Raw genomic sequence first — 13,923 nt, 5'->3', positions numbered from 1 at the left:
TTGAATTGTTCAATGTTTTTGGACTCCCTGGATTCCTGTTGTTACCCAGTTAGGATAGATAACCAACAGACTGTAAAAATGTGTTCAAAAAAGTTGACTGGTAGCCAGGAGCCTGGGCTTTAGTCCCAGACTACCAAGGTTGGAAAAATTAATATTTCCATGCCTTTGTTTTCTCATCCGCAAAGTGGGGGAGGGGTGTCTTGGTCCTGTAAGGTTTCTTCTAGTTCAAATGCAGTGATTTTATGGTTTGTTTAAGAATGATGGCATTTCCTTTGTATTATGAATTTAGTTGGTGTTTGGGGCTTTTTATCCACTGGAGAGAAATTTGTGCACACTTCCAAGCAAGATTATATATAGTGTGCCACTTCTCTACTTTTCAAATATGGAGTGGTATTTTTTTTTCTTCTAGGAATTTCAAGAGCAATTGAAGATCACTACTTTCAAAGACCTAGTCATTAGAGACAAAGAGCTGACTGGAGCATTGATTGCTTCTCTTATCAACTGTTATATCAGAGATAATGCTGCTGTTGATGGCATCAGTTCACACTTACAAGACATCTGCCCTCTTCTATATAGCACAGATGATGCAATTTGTTCCAAGGTATGAGCATTAACAAAAGGATCCAGGATTTAGGAAGATGTTTCTGGTTAGTAGGGCACTAGATATGAGTCAGTTGTATGACCTTGAACATTCTATATGCTTTACTTCTCTGAGCTTCATTTTTCTTTTCTTTATAATGAATTTGTTAGACTAGATGATTTAAAATGTAAAGAGGACTTAAGAATTTATCTTAAAATGTTTCTGTTTTATACCAAAAAAATGTATTTATATCTGAATGCCTGAAATTAAAACATAAAACACTTAAAAGGACAAGTCGGAGTTGCAGTAAAAATTAATTTTAACCAAATATTAGAAAGTATACTTAATAATAATGAAATTATATTTATTAATAACTCACATTTATATAGCCCTTTTTGATTTACAAAGTGCTTTTCTATAAAACATTGTTGATAATAATATCTGTAGTGCCTACCTTATGAAGCTGAAATGAAATAATTTATGTAATGCATCTTCAGACTATAAAGGACTATATAAATGGTTGTCATTTTCTTTATTATAATTTCTTGAAATAACCCTGTGAGATAGATAATGCCATTATTATGCTCCCTTTTTTATAAATGGGAATTCAAAGATACCTATCATCAAACATGTAGGCTTTTATTCATAATCTACGCATATATTGAATTAAAGGAATATTCATTCTTCCTCTAGGTAAAAAAGATTATAAAGTTGTCTTTGTAACTTTTATCTAGGGATACCAAACATAATTTTGATTTTTTAATTTTTATTAAAGATCTTTTATCAAATGGCTTCCTTTCTGCCTAACACTGTATTGAAGAATCAAATTTGTAAATTTTTTACGTTTTAATGATAATAGAGCAAGGTGTGTGTCCTATCCTAGATTGAAGATGTTGGAATATTTCTTTACATTGTACATATTTTTGCATAGTATGATTATCTATTTATGTTTAGGCAAATGAGCTTCTTCAGCGCTCCCGACAAGTTCAAAGCAAACCTGAAAAGGAAAGAATGTTAAGGGAATCACTGAAGGAATATCAGAAAATTAGTAATCAAGTGGATCTTTCCAATGTTTGTGCTCAGTATAGACAAGGTGAGATGCAAAGTGTCTTTTATATTTTTTTAATATGCAGGATCAAGGGTGGATAATAGAATACAGAGAGAACAACAAATGAGGGAAGTTATGATTGGAGAGCATCTTGATGAAGTAGATAAGGAACTGAACCTTTAGTTTAGTTGTGCTAGGTATATGATCTTCACCCTCCTCCATTCTAGTGAACCTAATATTGTGTCATCAAAGTGTGCCCTGTATTGATTCCAACGATTGTGTGACATTGGCACTGCTTTCTGCAAACATTTCAGTGCTTTTTTGTTTTGACAGTTGAAACTTTACACCCTATTCCTTTTTCCACCTTGGTCTAAACAAACTACTTTTTCTATATGTATGTGTTTTCTTAGGTTTTAAAAACATTTTAAAATTGAATTTTTAGACATTAGATGATGATGTTTTGAATTTCTCCAAAGTGTTCCTTATTTTACTTGATAGACAGTTAGGGTTTATATTCCATTCAGCCAATATTTATTGATGTGCCTGTAGTTTGACAGAGCATTGTTATAGCCACTGGGAGAAACAATAGACAAGTCCCTTCTCTCATGGAGCTTACAGTCCTGGGCACTCTGTAGAGGAGGGTAAGAAAGAGCAATAGAGAGCTAAATGTAAAATAATATACAGTGAGCCCTTAAGAGAAGTGCAGCATAAAGTGGTATGTGCAGTTCAAGAGGGAAGTAATCGCCAATTGAGTAATGGTTAGAAAGTTCATATAAAAACAGAAAGGAATTTAGCAGAGTTAGAAGAGAGTAGACATCTTGAGCTTGGGAAGCATCTTCATCAGAGACGCAAAAATGGGAAAGCTTAGTGCAGGAAGTTTTGGGGAATAAATAGTGAGCCATTTTAAAATGTTTATTCATTATTAAAGGTAAGTGATGAGAGCCTTTACTAAGGTGGTAACATTAAAATAGGGAACAGATGTGGATGTTGAGAGAGTAATATTGGCAGAACTTGATCGGGCAGGACTTAATTGGCAGGACTAGATATGAAAGGTGAGGGAGAAAAGCATGAAAGACAGCGTTAAAAATAAAATAGAAGATTGATGGTGTTACTCACAAAATCAGGAGGAGGATCCAGTTTAGGAGGGAGGATGTTAAGTAGAGAATGGTTTTGAATTTCTTCATCCCCAACAAGGAATTAAAAACCACAGATACACTAAAATTTTAAGACACTAAAAAGTAGGAAAAAATTTTGTGAAATGTATTTAATCTTCTTGGGTATTTGTACTTTGAATCATGCCATCTGTGGAACACAAAAGAACCAATTTTTGATGATGTTAATTGTGTTGATGATGACACCAAGATACCAGATGGTGAAGTTTGTAGATAATATATTACTTTTGTATGCTTGGGAAGCTGTGTTCTCTTAGCTGGTTGCTTTTTTCAGTGGTACTGATCACAAACCATCCTCACCTTCCCTTCCTGGGGGTTGCAGTGCAGTACAAAAGCTATCCAGCCTGGCACTTCATGATTGGTCCATCATATCTTAAAAATATTTTACATATTTTAAAATTATTGTAATGTATTTTAATTAATTTCTTAATAATCTTTTTTGTCCTTCTTTCTCCCCTTCCCACTTAAAAAAATAACAAGAAACATGCAAAGTCAAGTAAACAGATTCCTCTGTTGACTGTGTCCAAAAATGTGTCACATTCTGCAAATTTAGCCTGTCACTTCTCTGTCAGGAAATGGGTAGCATTCTTTATCACTGGTTCTCTCAAATCATGGTTAGTCATTGAGTCATGGACCCTTTTTTTCCAATGGCAGCTAACAGTTACATAGCATTTTGAAGTTTGCAAAGTACTTTATTTTCTCGCTTTTTATCTATTTTGTCATTTGATCGTTATATCAACCTGATAAGATAAATGCTGTTTTCCCCATTTTACAGATGAGGAAATTGATGCTGGCTAGGATAGCACAGGAATAAATGTCTGATGAAGGATTTGAACTCAGGTTTTCCTGACTCCAAGTCCAACACTATCCACTAGGCCACCTGTCTCATTTGTCTGGTTATATATCTGTTCAATGATACCTTTTCTGTTTTTTGTGTATTCTCCATCATTTGATAAAATGCTGCAGCCTTTTCGCACCCACCATGCATCTATTTTCCTTTGGATGACCTGCAGTTTGGATTCTTCAGGTGTGGTTTTCCATGATTCATAGCCAGCTAATCAATATAATCCCCAAACTCATTTTTCCTTTCCATTAGTGCGTTTTTATGAGGGTGTTGTGGAACTCTCTCTCACTGCTGCTGAGAAAAAAGATCCTCAGGGTCTTGGACTCCATTTCTATAAACATGGAGAACCAGAAGAGGATACTGTGGGACTGCAGGCTTTCCAAGAGAGGCAAGTTGACAGCTGACAATCCTAATGGTTTATCAGGGTTATACGTACTGTTTTTTGTTATTGTTTTCACATTTGAAACAGTTTGGTTTTAATACACCTACATATGTTTATTAAAAACATTTTTTACTTCATCATGAATTGTATTTTTAGTAATAATTTGAAGTTAGTTTCTGTTCTAATTTATTTTGTAAATTTAGGATAGGGCTTCTAAAAGCCTGCACAGTGTTGGATACCTGTTGAAGAAAAGCACACAAAGAAAGTTTTATAAGCTATGCCAAAGTACTTGAGACATTTTTGGTATTTGTTTTTATTATATCATCAGCTTTTATGTTTGAAAAGGAATTTGCAAGTATGTTTGAAAAAAAATCACTGTGTAACTTGTAGTTCTTTTAGTACAAAATAAAAGTATAAACTGTATAATTTTATTCATACGTATCTCTATTAATTTTTCTCAAATTGAAATGTTTACTTAAATTACATGAATAAAATTTAAGCCAGTGTCTAAATGTCTATGATGTCTTATAAATTTTTACAGATTGAATAGCTACAAGTGCATTACAGATACACTTCAGGAACTTGTCAATCAGAGTAAAGCTGCTCCTCAGTCTCCCAGTGTCCCTAAAAAGCCAGGTCCTCCAGTTTTGTCGTCAGACCCCAACATGTTGAGTAATGAAGAAGCAGGACATCATGTAAGGAGTCAGTTTTTGAAACAGAGTTTGTGGAGGTGTGTAGGAAGTCTTGGGGAAAGCATATCTCTTCGAAATTGCACCTCAAGTGATCCCAGCATAGATGGACTTGCATTGTATCAGAGCCATTAATTAACTACACTACTGTCCATTCCAGGCTCTGAAGAAACCTCAGATTTCTGTTTATTCATAATGGTTATGACTAAACTGGTGTGTGTGTGTGCATATATACCAGATGATCTCAATCATTGAATTTTTACTATATTTTCATTGTGTATTTGCTGTCCTTTAGTTTGAACAAATGCTTAGATTGGCTCAACGGTCTAAAGATGAACTTTTTAGCATTGCTCTTTACAACTGGCTGATACAAGCGGACCTTGCAGACAAACTGCTGCAGGTAAGAGGGGTTTTCATTCATGCTTCAATTCTTTCATTAGTGTAAGGGTTGCGCATACCTAAGTACATGTTTAAGAATTGGGAATTGTGTTCTCTCATAACCTGTTAATATGGAACAAATTTGTGTCTTTTCTCAGTGTGTATGTGTGCAACTGGCTATGTCTAAGTATCACGGTATGACCTGCTTCAAATACAGTAGGGAACTACCTGTTAAGAGCAGCATTGCTATTCATGAACTTACGTTATATTTTTAAAAGGCCTTTTTAATGAAGATTGTCTCCTTTTTCTACTTATTCTTTAAGATTTTATTTTTACGTTTCTGAGTTCCTTAATGGGATACAATTACACATTAAAAGATATTGTGTATTTTGCAATTTTGTTTCAATGGTGCGTGCATATTCAACAATTAGTAAATGCTTTTAACTGACTTTCTGAATCTTCCAGATTGTTTCCCCATTTCTGGAGCCACATCTGGTCCGTATGGCCAAGGTTGATCAAAACAAAGTCCGTTATATGGATTTACTCTGGAGATACTTTGAGAAGAACAGGAGTTTTAGTAATGCTGCTCGAGTGTTGGCTAAACTAGCTGATATGCATAGGTATGTAAAAGGTTTTGTTTCAGTGGGAGAAATAATTAAAAATCTCATTAATTCTGAAATGACACTGAAGTTTTAGAAGAACACTAAAACTTTAGTCATTCAGGTGCTACTAACTTAGGATTCATGGTCACTTGGAGTGGCTCGAGCTGAAATTTGCCTTTTTCCTACACACCTATGAACATATGGACAGCTAGGTGGTGCCATAGTTCACAGAGTGCTGGGCCCGGAGTCAGGAAGACTCATCTTCCTGAGTTCAGATCTGGCCTCGGAAACTCCCTAGCTGTGTGACCCTGGGTAAGTTTGCCTCAGTTTCTCATATGTAAAATAAGCTGGAGAAGGAAATGGCAAACCTCTCCAGTATCTGTGCCAGGAAAATCTCAGATGGGGTCACAGAGAGTCAGAGACAACTGAAATGACTGAACAGGTTTTACTCTACTCTTCTTAGCCCAGGCCTTAACTGGATCCTTTCTAAAAGGCAGGGTATTGAGAGGACTTGAGGATGTGCCATATAAGGAAAAGATTTTTAAAAGTGTGAAGACTTCGTGGGGGCATGAGAGAAGTTTTGAAGCATTTAAAAGGTTTTCGTGTGGAAATGGGGGTAGGGGGAGAGTAGCGCAGGGAAGAGACTTATTCTGTTTGGCCCACAGGAACAACCAGAAGCAATAGGTGGAAGCTGTTTAAAGACAAGTTTTGCTGGGCTACTTCTGGAGGAAGTGGCTTTTCCTTCATTGGATGTCTGGAGGCAGGTGCAGGGTTGCCACATTTTGGAGGCTGTGGTAAAGGAAGTTTTGGGTCAGGTGGAGGCCACTCTAGTTAGCCTCAGAGCCTCCTTCCCACCCTTGGATTCTGTGGTTCTTTTCAGGACCATCTACCTGAGAATACTCTTTATTGGTTGCTATTAAATAGAACTGCTGGATTTGCTTAAAAGTAATTTAACTATATTTCTTTTTAATTATTATATAATTCTGAATGTTCAGTAATTCAAACTCCAAATGGTTCAGTTAGTGTAAGGGCAAGTTATATAATGACAAGATGTGTCAAATAAATTTTGACCATTTTAACTAGGCTTTTTTATGTTGATGTCAGTGAAACTTAGGTAAATCCTGCATGCATTCACCTCTCGTTGTTAAATGAGATAAATATGTAGATAATCAGAACCCCATTTTAATGGATAAATTTATTGAGGAAAGAAGTCAATGCAACAAGAATTATTAAGCAACTTTTATATGCAAGACATTAGAAAATACCCTTAAGGTTGCCTGTTCAGGATTTCACCTATTTGTGGTAAAATCTGCTCAACCAAGCTTTTGGCCTGTGCCATATGATGAAATATTCCTCACAGCAGTAATATGCTTTTAAATTCTGTGGTTTGTGGGAATTTATGGTGTATATTTTTGTATTTTAGTATCATCCTTAACCGTGGCAAATGATAGTGTACTAGGTGTGAAGGCCCAAAAAGAGAAAGAAGCATTGCACTTTGCTTTTGGAGTTTCCCTCATTGAAATACAGCTGCACCGCCTTCCACATGGCAGAGCCGAGTGAGCTAAAGCTGGGCAGAGTCAAGGTAGAGGAGGTTACTAAGGACCAGGCCTCTTAGAAAAGATGAAACAAGATCTTTAGAACCCCTCAGGTCATTACTTAAAGTAGTCAGTTTATTCTCTTTCCTTAAGAAATTTTGTATCATCTTGTTTTTACTTTAAGAGCACATGGAACCCCAAACTTAAGTCCAGCCTTCCTGCCTCTTACATTCACAATGGCTCAGATTCTCTGTGGAAACTCTCAAATCCAGCCTCCCAGGGGTAGAGAAGGCTGCCTGTACCTACTGATCTGAAGAGGAGAATGGAGGAAGCCAAAGGAAAAAAAAATTAATGAGCTTTGAAGTCTCCTAACAGTTAATTCATGGACTATCTAATCAAGAATCAGCATTATTAGTGTTCATTTCAACACAGCAATTATCTACCTTAAGGGTACAGCTTATGCTTACAGAGTGCTTTAAGATTTGCAAAATGCTATACATATATTATCTCATTTGATCTTCACAACATCCTTGGGAGATGGGCGCTATTATTATCCTCGTGATCCAGATAAGGAAATTGAGGCAGAGAAGGCTTAGGTGAGCAGGGTCACACAACTTATTAGTAAATATTTAGGGCAGAATTTGGACCTGAGTCATCGTGATTTCAAGACTAGCATCCACCCAGTGCACCATGTGGAGGAGCATACAGTGTAGCCTTTGTAGAGTCCAGAAGTGCCTATTGTGTAAAAAATTAGGGCTGCTCATTGTCTTTTTGGTCATGGAATCCCATTCCATTCCTTTCCTAAGTGACCTCTTTTAGAGAATCTCGGAAATAGGTATTATAAAAAATTGTTTTATGTTACTGTAATTATCACATTAAATATTGATTTTGGTGCATGGATGGACACCTAAAATCAGAGTGAATAGTCTAAAAGAGAAAATGATTAAAAGTTTTCAGCGAAGATAGGAAATAAAACATTTAAATTTGGTGTTTATTGTTTCATTTCCTTATTATGCCATCCATGCAAAATAGTCGTTTTTTTTTAATCTGCCTGTGATTGGTGGTGATGAACAGTACAGTTAAGGTCACTTGCTCATCCTAGCCACTTGTTTATTCTTTGCTGGGTTACTTCAACACCTGCTCTGATACTATTGTTTCATCATCAGCTGCCACCAGGCCAGAAGTCTGAACCATGTCCTCCTTTCCTATGAACCTCTGTTTAAAAAAAACCCATTCCATTCATACGTACTTTTAAATGTTTAGGAAGGATAGGAGGAAAAATCCCTTTGAGAAGCAGGCTTAGGAAGAGTTTGAAATTAGCTAGGGTAACTAACTCAGAAAATGTTTATAGAAGCTTTACCATGGTCACTCCTTATTATAATTGACACTCTTTGTGACTAGTGTACAGCCTCTGCTTGAGGTTAGGAGCCAAGTTTGATTCAGCTCTTAGATTCCCCACAGTGCATAGCTTGTTGCTTAGCCAAAATAAACAATAAATAATAAAATCTTATGGATGGATATTTTAAGGAAATACTGTCTATGAGTTTTCACAGTTACTTGTCAGTAGTTTAGAATGCCCTTTTATGTTCATTTTAGGCACATTACTTCATCTTAACGTATGGGCCTTGGTGGTTGAGGCACCTAATTTAAAGCAACTTTTTTTTTTCCTTCAGTACTGAAATTTCACTTCAACAGCGTCTGGAATATATTGCTCGTGCCATTCTTAGTGCTAAAAGCTCCACTGCCATTTCATCAATAGCTGCAGGTGGTGAATTCCTTCATGAACTCGAAGAAAAGATGGAAGTAAGGAAAATGAGTCATTGAAGCCTTCTCATTATGTCGCATACTTCAGGAAGCGTCTGCCTTGCTATTTAATTATGTTCTATAAAGTGGTAGATCTGTAGCAGTCACAAATTTTATTCTTTCTTTTTTGTCCATGTTTCAGTGCAATAAAAATGCTGGAGTTTTTTTGTTTTTTTAAATCAACCATTTGGGTTATCTAGCTAATAACCAACATTGAGATGTACATAGTGTGGCATAATAGATGTAGTATGGCCTCCGTTATCAGAAAGACCTGGATTCCAGTCATGTGTTTGACAGGTACTGGCTGTATGACCTTGGGATTTAGCTTTTTAGTACTCCAGGCACCTCTCTCAAGACTAAATTTCGGAAAAGGCGACGACCTGCATAAATAAGAGTTCCTCATTGGGAGCTCTTTGTGGAAGGAGACACGGGGAAGAGAATAAGTGTTTATGTAGTGCCTATTTTGTACTGGCCCTGTGTTCTCAACAACACTGTGAGTTAGGTAGTGCTATTTTCCACATTTTGCATTTGAGGAAACTGAGGCAAAGAGGTTAAGTGACTACCCAGGGTCACACAGCTAAATAAGTATCTGACACTGGATTTAAATTCAGGTCTTCCTTACTCCAAGCTCCACACTGCCACCTAGCTGTCTCACTCTACAGCAGTGATTGTCTACACTAATGAAATAACATCACAACTGTCAAGAGAGATGTTGCTGTTGTTTAATAATTTTATATATTTCCTTTCTAAGGGGTTATACAAGTTATATAATAAGACAGCGGCTTTGTTTATAATAGGTTTTGTGAGATCCACAAGGTAAAGAGTTGTTGGTTTACTGGAGGATTTTATTTCTTCATTATTTTCCTTTCAGAACTTTAAGTATCTGTTATTTTACCAAAAAATGCCTTTTTTTTTTTTTAAAAAAACTAGGTTGCTAGGATCCAGCTTCAGATACAAGATACATTACAAAGGCAGTATTCCCATCATTCTTCAGTGCAAGATGCAATTTCACAGCTAGATTCTGAGCTGATGGATATAACCAAGGTAATTAAAAAAAAAGACAAAACTATTGTAGAGATTTTAAAATTTTTTGCCAAAATGCCAAATGAGGTTATTTGGTTTACGTGGTTTCAGGGAATCCCATTAAAAAAAATAAGATTCCCTGGAGTCTGAAGGCCAGGAAAGTTTAATGGTTCAGAATCACCTTGCTGTTATTTCTAGAGGTAACTACTACTTTATTTGAAAAAAGCAGGTTGACTTTTTCAACCATAGTGGAAAATACCCTGATACCTTTTAGGAGCAGTCTAACCCTGAAAATCTGTCTAATTTTGCTTTGTTTTTTCATAAAGATCTCTTAATACAAAAAATTACCAACCTCCACCCTTTCCTTTGGAAGCATTCACTTTTTCATATGCTTTTCAACCTTTTTCCACTCAGACTTTTGACTATGACCTTTCCTTCCAATTTGAATTATCTATGTTTCTCGGTTAGAGAACCCTATATTAGTACTGTTTCAGTACCATGGTTTCTCAGACTCCTGTCTGGGAAAGGTGATTTATCTTTAATAAATAAACTCCTAGCATATTTTTTAAAGTAGGACTTTCTGAAGAAGGAATTTCCTCCCATAGTTTCAGCTTTCCCTTTCTTAAAAGGCAGTTTTCAATATCATATTTCAGATTCCATTTTGGGGGGGGGAACCCTTGTTAATATGTTTTATTTAACTTAAATAGGATGGATCAAATTTCACTGGATTGGTTTTCTACATGTATTCTTTGGTAAATCTGTTGTTTACTTTTTTAGCTGTTTTGCAACTTAATTTTTGTGTTTTTTTCTTTTGTTTTCTGCAGCTTTATGGAGAATTTGCTGATCCATTCAAACTTGCAGAGTGTAAACTTGCAATAATTCATTGTGCTGGTCATTCAGACCCTATCTTGGTACAAACACTTTGGCAAGATATCATAGAGAAGGGTAAGTACTTGGATATACTGATAAAAAATGTGTAAATGACTTGGAAGAAGTAAGAAAATTGCTAGTTGCCAAAACAACAAGAACGAGTAAAGATTGATGGTTACGTGAATGACTGAATACACAGCGATGTAGATTAGCAAAATTACAAATTTAATTTATCATTCTAAACATTGATGTATTCTGACCACAAAGAAAGCTGTATTTCTGTCGTGTTGTAAATGTTATCTTTGAAAAACCACCTAGTGACAGTAATAGGTGCCTGCCCTAAACCTCCTTCCTGGCTGCCACTCTGGGAGGGCGTGGCAGGAGTGCTAGCATTAATAGGCCAGAATATACTAATAATGTTCATCATCGTTTCAGTGACTTCTTTTAGACCACTTTTATAAGTTTTAACTTTTGAAAGGAACATAAATGTGACAGATTTCTTTCTTTCTTGCAGAGTTGAACGACAGTGTGACAATGAGCTCCTCAGATAGGATGCAGGCTCTTAGTCTGAAAATCGTGCTGCTTGGCAAAATTTATGCTGGCACACCTCGATTTTTTCCTTTAGGTAAGCAGTGAATATTGGGGATACAGAGATAGAGATAAATACATATAAATATTAACAAACAATTGCTACAACAGGTTGTTTTTTTCTTTTTTTACTCCCATGGTAACATCATATACTTGCTAAATCTATGATGTGATAAGTGTAATAGCTCTAAGTAGGAATGGAATTTCAGGGTACCTCAGAGGACCATGCTGCATTAATTGTTGCAGGATGTTTTATTTTTATCTGTAAGTAAAAAGAGACAATAGGTTAAAAATGTTTACTTAAATTATAGTATCTTCTTTTAATTGGTTTTGAAAGTGCATTTGCACAGACAAGAAAAAGCACAATATCAAAAATGTGCAAAATGCAATCCATAAATATGTGATTATTTATGAATTGCTGTCAGGACATTTTTGTCACACATTTGCCACAGACAAGTTTTTTGCAAATAATCCTACGTCGGGTCCTCTTCCAGCATTTGTTACTCTCACACATGCGACACCTTTGGGCTAGGGGAGCATTGCTACTATAACTTCCAGTTTGCCATTTGAACAATCTCCAGTAAGCTTGCTCACCTTTTGAATGTTTTTTTTTTTGTTAAGATTTTTTTATTTTTAGTTTACAACACTCAGTTCTGCATCTTTTTGAGTTCCAGATTTTCTTCCCCTCCCCACCCAGATGGCATGGAATCCGATATATCTTCTACATATAGCTTTGCATTAAATTTATCTACACAGTGGTCAGGTTGTAAAGAGGAATTATGACCAATGGGATGAATCATGAGAAAGAAGAAACAAACCCCCCCGACCCCCCAGAAAAAAGAGAGAGAGAAAAAGGAGAGCAAATAGTTTGTCTCAATCTGCATTCAGACTCCATAGTTCTTTCTCTGGGTGTAGATAGCTCTCTCCATCATGAGTCCTTTGGAGTTGTATTTCAACCTTGTATTGCCGAGAAGAGCCAAGTGTATCAAAGTTAGTCATCACAGAATCAATATATCTGTGGTTGTGTACAGCATTCTCCTGGTTCTGCTCCGCTCATTCAGCATTATATCATATAAGTCTTCCCAGGTTATTATGAAGTCCATATCTTCCCCATTTCTTGTAGCACAGTACTATTCCATTACATTCATATACCACAACTTGTTTAGCCATTCCGCAATTGATGGGCATCACCTTGATTTCCAGTTCTTTGCTACCACAAAAAGAGCTGCCATAAATATTTTTGTACATATGGGTCGTTTTCCCACTTGTGTTATCTCTTTGGGATACAGCTCTAGAAGTGGTATTGCTGGGTCAAAGGGTATGCATATTTTTATAGCCCTTTGAACATAGTTGCAAATTGCTCTCTAGAATGGCTGAATCAGTTCACAACTTCACCAACAATGTAACAGTGTTCCAACCTTCCATGTCCTCTCCAGCATTTATCATTTTCCTGTTTTGTCACGTTAGCAAATCTGACAGGAGAGATGTGGTACCTAAGAGTTGTTTTCATTTGCATTTCTCTAAATCAATAGTGATTTAGAGCATTTTTTCATATGCCTATAAATCTCTTTAATTTCTTCCTCTGAAAACTGCCTCTTCATATCCTTTGACCATTCCTCAATTGGGGAATGATTTGTATTCCTATAAATTTGACTCAGTTCCCTGTATATTTTAGAGATGAGGCCTTTATCAGAGACACTGGTTGTAAAGATTTTCTCCCAATTTTCTGCTTCCCTCCTAATCTTTGTTGCATTGGCTTTTTTTATACAAAAACTTCTCAATTTAACATAATCAAAATTATCCATTTTGCATTTTGTAATGCTATCTCTTGTTGTGTCATAAATTCTTTCCTTTCCCATAAATCTGATAGGTAAACTATTCCTTGCTGTCCCAAATTGCTTATAGTATCAGCCCTAAATCATGAACCCATTTTGACTTTATTTTGGTATATGGTGTAAGATAATGGTCTATACCCAGTTTGTGCCCTACCATTTTCCAATTTTCCCAGCAATTTTTGTGAAATAGTGAATTCTTAGCCTAGAAACTGGATTCTTTGGGTTTATCAAAGAGGAGATTGCTATAGTCATTGACTACTGCGTCTTGTGTACCTAACCTATTCCACTGATCTACGACTGTGTTTCTTAGCCAGTACCAAGTAGTTCTGATGACTGCTGCTTTATAGTACAGTTTAATATGTGGTATGGCTAGGCCATCTTCCCTGGCATTTCTTTTCATTAATGCTCTTGATATTGTGGACCTCTTGTTCTTCCAGATGAATTTTGTTATTATTTTATGCAGCCCTGTAAAATAATAGTTTGATTGGTATGACACTGAATAAGTAAATTAATTTAGGTTAAATTGTCATTTTTAATATATTAGCTCAGCCTAACCACGAGCAACAGATGTTTT

At 36.0% G+C, this 13,923-nt stretch overlaps 1 protein-coding gene across 2 annotated transcripts in view; it reads left to right on the top strand.

The window, feature by feature from the left end:
* The window catches only part of NUP155 (nucleoporin 155), a 53,841-nt gene that overhangs the window by 30,902 nt on the left and 9,016 nt on the right, over nucleotides 1-13,923 (top strand). For both annotated transcript variants that reach the window (XM_036762229.1, XM_036762220.1), the window contains exons 23-32: nucleotides 410-601; nucleotides 1,535-1,673; nucleotides 3,897-4,032; nucleotides 4,568-4,721; nucleotides 5,011-5,115; nucleotides 5,559-5,713; nucleotides 8,904-9,033; nucleotides 9,964-10,077; nucleotides 10,881-11,001; nucleotides 11,441-11,551. In XM_036762229.1, the coding sequence (XP_036618124.1) occupies nucleotides 410-601; nucleotides 1,535-1,673; nucleotides 3,897-4,032; nucleotides 4,568-4,721; nucleotides 5,011-5,115; nucleotides 5,559-5,713; nucleotides 8,904-9,033; nucleotides 9,964-10,077; nucleotides 10,881-11,001; nucleotides 11,441-11,551 (1,357 nt within the window). The remainder of the gene's footprint in view (nucleotides 1-409; nucleotides 602-1,534; nucleotides 1,674-3,896; nucleotides 4,033-4,567; nucleotides 4,722-5,010; nucleotides 5,116-5,558; nucleotides 5,714-8,903; nucleotides 9,034-9,963; nucleotides 10,078-10,880; nucleotides 11,002-11,440; nucleotides 11,552-13,923) is intronic.

This window comes from Trichosurus vulpecula, chromosome 1, assembly GCF_011100635.1.
Source record: "Trichosurus vulpecula isolate mTriVul1 chromosome 1, mTriVul1.pri, whole genome shotgun sequence".
Lineage (NCBI taxonomy): Eukaryota > Metazoa > Chordata > Mammalia > Diprotodontia > Phalangeridae > Trichosurus > Trichosurus vulpecula.
The sequence above is the reverse complement of the archived record's forward strand: the minus strand, read 5'-3'. Positions and strand labels throughout refer to the sequence as shown.